Source organism: Tinamus guttatus, unplaced genomic scaffold, assembly GCF_059628265.1.
Source record: "Tinamus guttatus ecotype Peru unplaced genomic scaffold, ASM5962826v1 Tinamus_guttatus_pri_ptg000513l, whole genome shotgun sequence".
Classification (NCBI taxonomy): Eukaryota; Metazoa; Chordata; class Aves; order Tinamiformes; family Tinamidae; genus Tinamus; species Tinamus guttatus.
In genome coordinates, this window is record NW_028289047.1 from 322299 (window position 1) to 336010 (window position 13712).

Consider the following 13712-nt stretch of genomic DNA (forward strand, 5'->3'; position numbering starts at 1 on the left):
GAGATTGACCCCTGCCTCTCTACAACCTCCTTTCACGTAGCTGTAGAGAGCGATACTGTCTCTCTTGAGCCTCTTCTTCTCCAGCCTAAATAACCCCGGCTCCCTCAGCCGCTCCTCATGAGGTCTCTGCTCCAGCCCCTTCCCCAGCTTCACTGCCCTTTTTTGGACACGCTCCAGCACATCAATGTCTTTCTTGTAGTGAGGGGCCCAAAACTGAACACAGTGTTCAAGGTGCGGCCTCATCAGTGCTGAGTACAGGGGTATGGTCACTTCCCTGGTCCCGCTCTCTACACTGTTGCTGGTACCAGCCAAGGAGCTGCTGCCCTTCCTGGCCACCTGGGCCGCTACTGGCTCAAGTTCAGCCAGCTGTTGACCAGCACCCCCAGATCCTTTTCTGCCATGCAGCTCTCCAGCCGCTCTGCTCCCAAGCCTGTAGCACTGCATGGGATTGTTGTGACTGAAGTGCAGGACCCAGCACTTGGCCTTATTGAACCTCATATGCACACGGTGGCTTCAGCCCATCAATCCAGCCTGTCCAGATCCCTCTGTAGAGACTTCCTACTCTCAGGCAGATCAATTCTTCCTCCCAGGTTGGTGTCATCTGCAAACTTGCTGAGGGTGCTCTCAACCCCCTCATCCAGACCATTGATAAAGATATTAAAGAAAAACATGTCCTGGGGAACACTGCTTGTGACCGGTCACCAGCTGAATTTAACTCCATTCACCACCACTCTCTGGGCCCAGCCAGCCAGCCAGTTCTTCAGCCAGAGAAGAGGCCACCTGTCTAAGCCACGAGCTGCCAGCTTCTGCAGGAGAAGGCAGTGGGAGACTGGGTCAAAGGTCTTATTGAAGTCTGGGGAGACATGTCCATAGCCTTTCCCTCATCCACTAGGCGGGTCTCCTGGTCGTAGAAGGAGACCAGGAGTGAGGCAGGACTTGCTTTGCATGAGCCCATGTTGGCTGGGCCTGATTCCCTGGCTGTCGCACACATGTTGTGTGATTGCCCTCAAGATGATCTGCTCCATAACTTTCCCTGATATCGAGGTCAGGGTGACAGGCCTGTATCTCCCAGATCCTCCATCCAACCCTTCTTGTAGATGGACATCACACTGGGAAGTCTCCAGTTGTCTGGCACCTCCCCTCCTGACCAGGACCGAGGATAGATGATGGAGAGCAGCTTGGTGAGTGCTTCTGCCAGCTCCCTCAGAGGTGTGGTGTGTTCAAATGGAGTAACAGGTCACTGGCTGTTTCCTCCTGGATTATGTGGTGTTTATTCCGCACTTTATAGGTGCCTTCCAGCTCCAGGGGTCAAGTACCTTGACATAACTGATCTGAGGGTTAAAGACTGAGGTAAAGAAAGCATTAAGTACCTCAGTCTTTCCCTCATTGGTGACAACGTTCCCTGATGCATCCAGTAAAGTATGGAGATTCTCCTTGGTCTGCTTGGCCTTGCTCTTCTTGCTAATGTGTTTGTAGAAACAAGTTTTTTTGTCTTTTACAGTAGTGGCCAGATTGAGTCCCATACGAGCTTTCACTTTTCTAAATTCCTCCCTACATACCCTAGTGATGTCCTATTGAATGAGCAATGGTTAGGGTATGTTTAAAAACTTGTAGTAGGCGAGTAAATGCATATTGAAGTCCCTGACGGGGAAAGCAAATTTCTAACTGCCTCTATATGGGGTCATTAAAAAAAATCAATATATTTCATAGCCACAGTCACCCATGTGAAAGCATGTTTGTTAAGAGGATTGCCTGTGAATTTCTGCAATAAGCAGTTTGTTGATGGCATTCAGGGATCTATAACTCACTTGCCATTAGGTTTCTTCACAGGCCACACAAGAGTACTGTAAAGGGAATGAGACTTGAAAATGAATCGCCCTTTTTTTTTTTTTTTTTTCCCAAGCTGTTTTATCAGTTTGGGAGGACAGGACAGGTGGCCCCAGAAGACCAGCAACAAGACAAGGAGTGATGGTGACAAAATGAAACACAGGCAGTTCCATCTCCATGTGAGGAAGAACTTCTTTCCTGTGAGGGTGACAGAGCCCTGGAACAGGCTGCCCAGAGAGGCTGTGGAGTCTCCTTCTCTGGAGATCTTCCAAACCCACCTGGATGCCACCCTGTGCCCCGTGCTCTGGGTGTCCCTGCTGGAGCAGGGGGTTGGACTAGGTGATCTCCAGAGGTCCCTGCCAACCTCAATCACTCTGTGGTTATGTGAGCTCTCACCATGGAACACAAACTCTCTTGCTGCATGGCAGGAGAGCAGCCAGATGAAAAGATCTCCTGGATGAGGCTGTGTCTCTGCTGAGTAAATCGTGGTGCCAGCAGGTGGTGTCCCTGCTTCCCATTTTTCCCAAATACAGACCTTTCAATACACCCAAATGTCAGATAGTGCAGGACTTCAGAGCTAGGCCAGGTAAACTCTCAGTCTATTAGAAAGAATTAGGGAGTTGGTAGTGACTTGTCCACTGATGCCTACAACAGAAACTGCTGAGCGGAGGCTGCTCCTCTTTGGTGTCCTTATTTGGCACTGAAATGCAGCTCCTGTGTCAATGAGGAATGATGTAAAGTAGCAGTCATTAGCGGTGATCATCTTGAAACCTGAATCCCTACGAGTGGGAATGGCAGCCACTGAACCAACCTCCAATCTTTGTTTTCACAGCCTACGTTCAGAATCAGGTATCTCCCTGAGCCCAGCTGCCTCGTACTCTCTGTCCTGCTAGTCAGTACTTTATTAAATTTTTCTGTGTCTCCCCTATCCCTGACCCAGGTCCCAGGGGATTATCAGGAGGCGGTAATGGCAGAAACCCTGCCAATTCCCAGTTACCCAACTCGCAGCGTGCCCCTCACCTAAGCGCATTTTCCCTAGCTCCTCACATTCAGCAGGGCCAGGGCGGGCTCCCCACGTTCCCTGTTTTGCCTTTCCACTTTGCACAGAGACAGGCTGGATCTTTTCCACTAAATTTCCTTTAGCCGACGTTCTCCACTGGTTGCCACCCAAGCAACCAGCCGCTGTTCGTGCCGATCTGACCACCCCAGCCTGCGAGTTAATGGTCATTTCAGCAGTGGTCGCGAATCCCTTTATTCCGCAGCGTTGCGCTCCTGGCGGGAGCTACCAGGTGGCGACTTTGGCAGAAGGGCGAGCGCAGGGGACACGCGGCGCCGCCGCCGCCAGCGCGCAGAGGGCCCCGCCGGGCAGCGCGGGGCCCGGGCCGGGCCGCGGCGCCGCGCGGGCGGGCGCGCAGGGGGCAGGGCCGCGGCGGGAGCGGCGCCGCGCTCCGACACGCTGCTCCGCGCCGCCGCCGCGCCGAGCTCCCCGCGCGCGCCATGGAGGTCAGCATGGACTCGGGTCAGTGCTCCCGCCGCGGCACCGGCACCGGCAGCGGGGCGGAGGCGCCGCGCGGCTCCCGCGGACACGCGGCGGCAGGAGGCGGCAGCGCGGCCCGGGCCCGCTCCGCGGCCCCCCGGCGCCGGCCGCGCGGTGCGGCGCAGCGCAGCGCAGGGCAGCGCGGCGCGGCGCGGCGGGGGCGGGCGCGGGGCTCCCGCGGCGGCTTCTCCTCCCGCCGCCGCCTCCCTGCCCAGCCGCCAACATGGCTGCGGCCGCGCAGGACGAGCTCAGTGAGTGGCGGCCGCGACGCGCGAGGCGAGGCGGCCGCGCGGGCCGAGCCGCGCCGGGCCGGGCCGGGCCGCGACACCCAGCGCCTTCATGGCGGGGTCGGGAGCCGCGGGCCTGGGCGCTGCGCCCTCGGCCCGGGGAAAGCCGGGGCCGCTGGGGGGGCGTGTGGCACCGCGGAGACCTTTTGTGTACTCGTTCATCTGCCCATGCCGCCCCTCCCGCGCTGCCCCTGCGGAGCGGGCGTTGGGCTGATGCGGCGCCTGCCCCCGCCGCCGTTGGGCAGCGGGCGCCGTGGTGCGGCCCGCCGCGCCGGGCGCAGCGGAAGGCCGGGGCGCGCCGCGCGGGCCGGGGGCGCCGCCTTTGTCGCGGGCCGCGGGGAAACGGCCTGTCCGCGCGGAGCGAGAAGGATCCTCGAGTTACGCCGATCCTTCAGCCCGAGCGCCCACATCCCAGGCTATTTATTGCGCTGGCGAGCGGGATCGCGTGCGGGCCGCGCACCTGCTGCGGCCCGGGGACCCCGCGCGGCCCTGGTGCGGTGCCGGCACGTCCCCTCCGTGGGAATGGCCCGTGCGGGAGCTCCTCTGCGGAACCAGCGCTGCGGCGCCAGCCCGGGCTGCTCTGAGACGAGGAATGGCCCGAGGGTCAGGGGCCTGTTAATTATTAAATAATTGTGTTCTGGTTAGGTGTCCCCTGCATCCCTACACGCCGTAAAGAACCGTATTCCATGGGAGTTTTTATTCATTCATTTTTTTTTTCTCTCTTTCTAAAGGGAGGGGAAGTGCCATAGTCTTGGGTAATAATTAGAGCTAATGCAAAAAAAAAAAAAAAAAGGAATTGCTAGGGTAGATGAGTGCATAACTGAACCACCTGCTTGTAGACCTGCTGTCATGTGTTTGATACACGTTAAGTAATCAAACTGCATCATATTCAAAAGAAACACGATCCTCTTTAGGCTTATCAGGTTTACTGGAGTAACAATTATTATTACTATTTCTATTATTTTAATTGGAAAACTACTTTTCCCTGTTCACGTATACATTACTCCGGGAAACATTGATCTGTAGCTCCAGTCAAAAAAACAAGCTTTTTACTGCGTGTGTAAACTTCTTATGAGGATGCTTAGCATTTAGAGGACAAATGATTTGGAAGCAGTGTAGAAATGAACATACAGCAGCTTAGAAGTGAATGCCAGTTCAGCAAATTGGCCCTAAAGCTATAAGAGTTTGGATGCAAGAGAATGGAAAGTAATCTTCAGTTTGTGTAGTCAGCCATTTGATTGGAGAGCCTAAATCTGACACCCTGTACTGTGAAAATCTTGGATTTATGCATACTGCTCAAACTGCCATATTTTCTATAAAAGGGAAGAGTAGATAGAAGGAAGAATAGGATGAAAAAACAAAAGAGTACTTCTCTGCTATCGACCTTCCCCCTTGGATCTTGTAAAACAACCTGGTGATTAGGTTACATCTATAAATGCTGCATTAAGTGATTTGCCTAAAGGCACATGATGAATGACTAGCAGAACCAGGGATAGTACCAGCAAATCTCGACTGCCTGCCTGCTGCTATAATCATTCTAGTTATAGAGTCTTACAGTGTTTGAATGAGAATTTAACTTCTATTTTAGTAGTAGGCCAGATTTTTTTCTTAACTATCCTAACCAGACTAGTGCAGGAACAATTCTTTAACTCTGGGGGGACTGAAAGCTTTATTTCAGTGCTTGCTTTGGCGAATCTGTCTCAAACTATTTTGTCGTCCCGGCAGTGAGGTTGAAGCATTCCCCTACCCAGTGCTCTCTATTCAGTGTAGGGTCTACTTGAAGGGTTTTGTGTGTGGTTTTGTTTTGTTTTGTTTTATGAAGGAAGCTTCTAGACATACTTCAGTGTAGCAGTCAACCCTGCTGCGTTTTTCAGACAAATACAGTTTAGTTTCCAGGGAAAGTGAAACTAGTGCTCTCTACAGGCACTGAATTTTGCTGTCCTGCTCTCTGTTCTGCTGAGTTCCCAGGACACTCTGCTGACAGAATTACAAAATGCAGTTAGCATAACACCTCCCAGCCTCACAGCTCCTTGAGTCTGCTTGCATTAAAGGAATGGTGAATTTTATCCGTGATAGACAGTTATACAAATAGGCATTGCCCAGAGGTCAGCACATATTTTACTCCAAAAAAAGAAAAAAAGAAAAAGGGAAGTGGGTGGGTAAACTCCCTTGCTAAAGAATGGAAAACACTAAGATATTTATTTATCTACTTCTTTCTGCATCTTTTTCTCTGTTGTTCTCTCTGGCAAACTACCATAAAGCCGAGGTGGAAGAAGGGGCATGTAATGAGCAGGCTGAACTTTTGACGTTGGCGTGCAGGACTGTGGGATCAGTCTGAAGTATGAGACTTAGAGATAAATCTGACCCACGACAGGGCTTGGAAGTTAGAAGCAGTGCAAAAACGCACAAGTTAGCCCTGCTTTTAAGGTGATTTTACTGTAAAATTTGCATACTCTACATTTTGAAATTTGTTGTTCTTTCCATTTTTGCAAGAGGACTCGTCTTAAGTACTGAAACTGAAAACGATTCCTGTAATTTTGAACAAAGACTGGAAAGAACCAGAAGTGACACATACGTTTTCCCACAAGTAGGTAACTGCATTGCCATGGTAACTTGAGGATTTCTAATTCCAAAGACACCCAGTCTGTAGACACTGGTGCTGGAAACAGTGATAAAAAGATGTATCCTGTTTTCTTACTGTTTTAGTTTACATATGGCAAAATGAAAGGTCTCCTCATGTATATAATACATATTTTTAAATTTTCTGTATCTATATTCATCCTTTTGAAAACACGTTTTCCAAAAAAAGACAGTGAAATCAACTCGCCTTTCTCTTGCGTCAGGAACAGTGTACAGCACTAGGGAAAAAGCTGTGATGGTACCAAAGTACATGAATACCTGTTCAAAATTTTGCATGAACTTAACCATAAGGGTATTTAAAATTATTCTATTCTTATATTCAGGCAGTTCATTTCTTGGTATTTATTTAATACTTAGTATATATTGATATCCGTAAGTGGTGTAGTTATCATGTTTCTAAGACTATTTCTGTTAAACCAATTATGTATTTTTAGTGCAGTGGGAGTGTTTTCCTTAGGACTGTGGTTGCATTTACCTCATAACCATATTCTGGGTGATGTATTGATCATATTTCTTTAAATAAGTTGCAGCTGATTTCATGCTTGATAAATATAAAATTTGCAATAGTGTCCCCCCCGTAATGAATTCAGTGATGATCTGAATGACAGTATTGAATTTTTCTTATTAAGATTATTCCTTCTAAAATAGGCCTGCAGAGCAAAAGGGTCTCCACTGTTGGCTAGCAAAGATGAAGTCTGAGAGGTGCAAGGACTTTTCTGTTTCTGAAGGAAATACACTTACTGACAAGCTGGGATGAGCTTGCGTAATAGTAATTTCAGATTCTAAGGTTTGTTCAATGTGCGATTGTGTCTTTTTGGGGCAAAGCAAGTTAGGTCTCTTTAATTATTTTTATTCTGTTAGAACCTATGGCCCTATACAACCCTGTTTGGGTACAGACTCTAAAATTAGAGAAGGTTTTGACTTCATTCTTCAAAAGTTGTAAGGTGTGTGTTGTAGGAATGCGAGATGGATCAGGAGCAAATCCTTGCTTGTGTTTGGTGCCTGTTTCAAGCGTGCGGTGACCTGCTCGCTTGTGCAGGCTGGAGCAGGGGGGTAAAGCTTGTGGGAAGAACTAAAGCACAGAGAGAAAAGGAGTTTCCTCAATAGTGAGTCCTGATCCTCTCTCCTGGACCAGAATGTATGACCCTCTAATATTTAGGGTTTATGCTGTCCAATAATGAATGCTCTGAGCTTGAGGGGTAGTCTTAATCATGAATGAAGTAAAAATCGGTTGCTGTGCTACACCAGTGAAGTTTATAGTCCTGCAGTCACATTCCCTTTCTCTGTTTTCCTCTCTGGCGGCTATGGATACAGCTGGCATCAGCAGCATGGGCAAGTGGCTTGGCATTGATCCGGCAGATTCCTGACCAAGTTTTTCTCTGCAGCCAGGCGACTAGTCTCCCTGGATTTCATGACAAGTCCTCTCACGCTTGCGTTTGAGAGAAGGATGCCTGATTGTGGTATTAGGAGTAACAGGCCAGGTGCAAGTGTGACGAGTACCAAACATGCTTCGCAGCCACAGTGAACAAGGGAGTAGCTTTTTCTCTTTTTTTTTTTTCTCCCAGTCTGTTGTTATGCCAGTGCTGGTTGCTGCCTGTAACAACAGAAAGCTGGAGGAAGCTGGGAAGTAAGTAGATTCTTGCAATGTAATATATTTTTGCGTTTCCTATGGACAGAGATGTAGAGGTTTCTGCGCCTTTCGGAATGGGCATCTTATCCAGAGTCTGTAATAAGTGGTTTTGGAAGTAGTTTCACTTTGCTTTGGAAGTGTATTTCCCTCTGTTCAAGTATGATTAGTTGCCTAGTGAGGGAACATGTCCTTGGGAAAATCCCTCAGCAAATTGCTTTGAGGATGATGGAACTGCAGCAAACTGATGGTGTTCCAGGTCCAATGAGGTGTCCCAGGAAGGATCCTAACGGTCACCCTGGAGGTGCTGGAGAAAGGAAGTGAAATATGACACAAAAAGGCAGGAGAAGAGAGAAGGGGCTTTTGGGGAGTTAAAAAGAAAATATCATGATATGAGGTAAATACCTCAAAGTTGTTGAGCAGTTCACAGCACAATTTTCTATAAAATCTGTCTGAAAAAAGAGAATGACTAGCAAATTATTTTGCATTATAGGTGCTGCATAGCTTTGGCTTGTAATATCTCTTACAGTAAAACTTCATAGTCCTCTGTCTTTACAAGAGTCTGTCATATTTGTTCATCAGAAAATAAAATAATGGAAGGATTTCAATCTGCTTGGACTGAAGCCAGTAGAGAAGGGATGATGCTGTGAGGACACTTAGTACAGGAATAGTGCAGATTAAAAAAAATAGGACAGTAAAGGCTTCCGAAGCTACATATTGGGAAGCTTTATAGCTAGAGCTATGTTTAAATTTGAACATCCTTTTTATCCACGGAAGTCTGACTGGTAATGCCCAGACCGATATGCCCAGCTGCACCTTCTCTGTTTAACTCTGCCCTAACTTTCCTTTTCTGCCTCCAGGGTTCTTCACAGCCTTCCCAGTGACTCCCCTCTCTCCAAAAGGAGAAAAGTCTCAGGTCTCCCTGGATCTCAGCTTGCAGCACATCACTCTCGATGGGTCTCCGGGGAGAGCTCTCCCCCTCACGGGGTGTCTCTGGACCTGCAGGACCTGCAGGAGCACAGTGCTCCCTGCCTCCTGCTGCGATGCGGAGGAGAGAGGCCTTTCCTGCGTTGTTAGGAGCTCTGTCCGCAGCCCAGCTGCTGGGAGCGCTGCCGTGTCCGCGGGGTTTTGCTCTGCCTCCAGCTCCGCTGACAGGACAGCTGCATTCTTGTGCCTAAAATAGTCACTATTCCATTCTTTAGCATGAAGACAGATGGTCCACAGTCGTTGCGCTTAGGCTGCTGGTAGAAGATTTTGACCTTATCTGTTTCCGTGAAATGATCGCTTGCTAGCTTATTTAGAAGACAGTTTATTTTTTCCCCTCTGTTCTTTCTCTCTTTAACTCCTAAAAATTGCAACTTCTACATCTTTGTTGACGTTCTTTTTTTTTTTTTTTTTCTCTTTTCTTTTTTTTCCTGAGTTTGGGGAGAAGACCTGCTGGTGGGAGGAAGATGGATAAATTCATTACCGCTCTCCCACAGCTTCATAGAGCAATAATAGCAACTTTGTCTTTTAAGCTACAGCCACACATCCTGTGTTTCACAATTGCTGTCTCTTTCTTGCTGATGATAATGATGTCTTTTAAAAACAAGAATAACAAGTCGGAAAAAATAATTAATTGATTCAGTCAAGATTTTTACAGCTTCATAAAAATATTTCTGGGAGAATTACGCAGCTTAACAAAAAGCCAGTCAGAAAAACAAGTAAGCCTACGTCAAAATGTCCTGTGAAAACATGGCCAGTATCTAGGAGTGATTTTTGTCATGCTCCATCAATAGAAAATTTACTTTACAACAATAGTCTCAGGCTTTTGTAACTTGTTTCTTGCTGTCAGGTGCACAGCCTGTTTATTTTTCAGGTGCACAGCCTACTTAATTGTATGCAGCTACTGTGGTCCTTCTTGCCCCAAGTTTATAGGTAGTGCTTTGTCTGGGCCCTTTCCATGATATTGGGTGTTCTCTTGGGCCTATTGCACATGCTTAATGTTTTGGCTCTTTTTACACAGTGTATACAACAATGGGGTCCTGCTGCGTGACTGGAACCCTAGAAGTAGCAAGAAGAATAAGAATAATTTTTGCCTCCTAACTTTCTAGTCTAGTAAACTAGACTTGCTGTGGTATGAAATCAGACCATTACATCAGATATGACCACTAAAAACTAGCAACCTCACACATTTGCAGTCAGAGCAGAAAGAGCACAGAATAACTAGATATGTTTGATGGTATTCTGGCTTTTAGTTGTAACCTGGCATGGAGTACTGTCAAGGAAATCCCGCTTGCTTCCGTCTTTGATTGGATGGTCTGTACATGATTTGTGTAGTCTTGTTCTGGAAGCCATTGGGCTGGTTTCTGCCATCAACAGTTTCTCAGTGAGTGTTAAAAATAGAAGATGGATCTGTGCTGAGTTGTTTACAGACCCATTAAGGGGTGTTTAGAGAAAGTTGTTTCCTTGCTGCTGTAATTTGGAGATTCAATGCTTTTCTTCTTTTTTTTTAAAAACTGCAGATCAACTTGAACGTGTGTTCTTGCGCCTTGGCCATGCAGAGACAGATGAGCAGTTGCAGAACATTATTTCCAAATTCCTTCCCCCTGTTCTCCTCAAGTTGTCCAGCACACAGGAAGGAGTTCGCAAAAAGGTAAGGGTGCAGTTTGCCAGAGTGGTAAGTTGTTGTGATGAGGAAGAAGTAAATGGCCTAGCTGTTACTGCTCTTTGGTGTTCTCCGTGAGGAGTTGTATTCTTTGGGGAAACAGCATGAGTTTAACAGACAGGTGCCATCAAAACTGCCAAGAGTTAAAGAAAACGTGAGTTGCTGTCCATATCAGCAAGGTCTTTTGCAGATGTGTGGAGATTACAGCTGTTTCAACTTGAAGCCAGCTGAGTGTCTCAGGTTAGCCTGAGGCCAAGATTTTTGGCACAGGGAGAGCACTAATCAAGCTATAACTGTCTGGCTTCTAAGTTTGGTCTGTTTTGCATTCCACCTGAACCACAGCACATCTGGAGCAAGCTTGCGTGTGCCTGCAAATACCAGGAAGGTGTAGGCATTAATGTCATTTACTTGCCTCGCTACGGAAATAGGAGCGAGGACCTAGCGGTTTTGAAGACAGAATTTGGTAGGTGTCTGGAGGAATTCTGTGATGTAACTGCCTTCAGTAGCAGGAATTCCTTTTACTAGGAGTTATTTTTTTTTTCCAGACCAAAAGCTTACAAAAAAGTATTGTGGAATAGCAGTTATGTGATTGTATGAAAGGATCAATAAGGCAGATATGACCTGATTTGGATTTTTAAAGAGGAACATCTGCTTATGTTTACTGATTTGCAAGGAATATGTTACCAGGAGAGACCCATGAGGCAGTGGAAGATAAGAGATCTGACCGAGTCTAGAGCAATTGGGTAATAAAGTAGAGGGTGAACTCCTTGCAACCCTTCATCAGAAAGCTGTCACCAGCTGCCTGGTGACAGACTTGGAAAAATCACAAAAATCTTTTTGTTTTTTTAGGCTCCCCTTCACCTTAGGGAAATGACTGTGGTGTCATTGGCTCTTTCAGTAGATTATCAGAACTGGCATATAACTAAAACATAGTTATTCCAAGAATTCTGCAGCAAAAACATGGTCCCGAAAGTGGTGCAGAAGAGTCTCTACATGTGGAACTTTTTCACTCTGCTGAGAAAAGCGTTTTTTTTCCCTCAGAAAAAAGTTCTTCTGACTACATGCTTGTCATCTGCACTTGAAAGTGTGAGGAAGGGCAACCACTAGCAAGTGAAATTCCTTGTGTTTGTGTATGGTATTTTTTCATTAGTAAACTGGAATGTGTTGGCTGTTTCTCTGGGACGTTGTGAGGTTCAGGAAAGGGAGAAAATTATGCCACTGTGAAAAGGAAATTCTTAGAGGCCTCTCAAAAACACACATCAGTCTGCTGGTGAATTGTAATTCTTGTGTTAGAAAGAAAAACAAAATAAAACTTGTTTTTTCCTGTTCTTCCTGCTTTATATTTAAACTGTAGATTATCATTACAACATGATGGTAGTACATAAGCACTTAGAACACTTTTCTGTGGTTTCTGTTGCCTGTCAAATCCATTGTAATCAGGGAAATTACCCAGAATTGTGCTCTTGACATATCAGTGAAGGGGAGTTGACTCGCTTAGTAATCTGTTTTCAGAATAAACTCAAAACTGAACCAAAAGCCTATTTAGTTGTTGTGCTTTGTATGTGTGTGTAGCTTTTATTGTTATTGTTGTTATTTTTACACAGGCAATGAAATGATTTAAATTAGCAGTAAAACAGATGAGATGAAAAAGTGACTTTTTGACTTCTGATAAGCATCTGTTAAGATTGCCTAACAAGGTTGTATCTTCAAGATAAATCTGTTCAAGATACACATTGCTTTTTCCTGTAGCTTTTATCAAAGCTCAGCTTTTTAGTCTTATGCTATTATTTTGCCTGTAAATAGGTGAGAGGAAAAAAAAAACCTCAAGAAAAAAAAGCATTGTTTTTTAAAATGCTAATGACTTTGAAACAAAAATATATAGCTGTCCTTTGCTAACTTTAGCCAGTGGACAAAAAAGAATGTCCCTATTTCTTCTACTCCAGCCTCAAGATCATCTGAAGTCAGTAGAAATAAGTCAGAAGCTTAATGATTTTTTTTTAAAGAAGCACACAAACCCGTAGAAAAAGATGAAGCAGATGAAATAGAATGGAAGGAGAAGGACAAACTCTATTAATCCAAGCACTAACTATAAGTAATGTGACGTAGCATGGCTTGCAGTTGTTATAATGCATTTATTATAGTGATAAAGAAAAAAATCCATGTGCCGACACAGTTGCAGTTGAAAACTTATGCCACTGTAATTGCAGGGTGTGACTGTTAATAGTACAATATGAGCAAAAAATAACATCTCTGCATTGCCACCTATTGTATGAGGAAACACTAAGCAAGCCGGGACTGCTTAGCCTCGAGAAGACTGGGAGGGGAACTTACCAACATGTACAAGTACAAGGATGAGGCCAAACTCTTCTTGGTGGTGGCCAGTGACAGGACAAGGGATAATGGGTACAGATTGAAACACAGGCAGTTCCACCTCCATGTGAGGAAGAACTTCCTGACAGTGAGGATGACAGAGCACTGGAACAGGCTGCCCAGAGAGGCTGTGGAGTCTCCTTCTCTGGAGATCTTCAAAACCCGCCTGGATGCCACCCTGTGCCACGTGCTCTGGATGTCCCTGCTGGAGCAGGGAGTTGGACTGGATGATCTCCAGAAGTCCAATCTCAACCACCCTGTGATTCAGGGTGATTCAACAGCCAATACGCCGTTGAAGTACAAATGAAAAAGTTTTAGCACTTACTTTCACCCAGCTGCAGGAGTGCAGTGCACTTTGTTTAGTATACCAAACACCTTACCTACGTAGTAATTTAACTCTGAATCCTCATACTGACTTTTTTTCCCAAGCTTGTGCTGTTAGAGTGGAAAGAAGAACAACAAAACTTCATATTCTTGTTGCTGCTTCAACATATAACTGTATTAATATTATCCCTTCCCTCAATTTTGTGACACACAAGGCAATATTACTGCCTTATTCAGTATTTTGAGCTCATTGTCTTTGGAAGTTTTTTCAGGTCTGGGATGTGTAGATAAGCTTGCAACACCTTTATCTTCTTAATCAATTTGCTCTGAGAGTTAATCCGTTTTCAGTCTACAGTTTGGCAGTTGAGTAAATTCAGCACTTGGATTTCCCTTACCAAATTGGTTATCTCCGTCATGGGACCGAAATAAACAATCCAGTGTAAACTCTTCTGA

At 46.1% G+C, this 13712-nt stretch overlaps 1 protein-coding gene across 2 annotated transcripts in view; it reads left to right on the top strand.

Annotated features, from left to right (window-relative positions):
* The first annotated feature begins 3326 nt into the window (after positions 1–3326).
* The window catches only part of ECPAS (Ecm29 proteasome adaptor and scaffold), a 56223-nt gene continuing 45837 nt past the window's right edge, over positions 3327–13712 (top strand). The window contains exons 1-2 of one of the 2 annotated variants that reach the window (XM_088533672.1): positions 3327–3346; positions 10423–10553. In XM_088533672.1, coding sequence (XP_088389798.1) covers positions 3337–3346; positions 10423–10553 — 141 coding nt within the window. In that variant the 5' untranslated portion in view covers positions 3327–3336. Of the gene's footprint in view, positions 3347–3587; positions 3616–10422; positions 10554–13712 lie in introns of those variants that run through there. The other variant, XM_088533671.1, reaches the window with a different exon arrangement.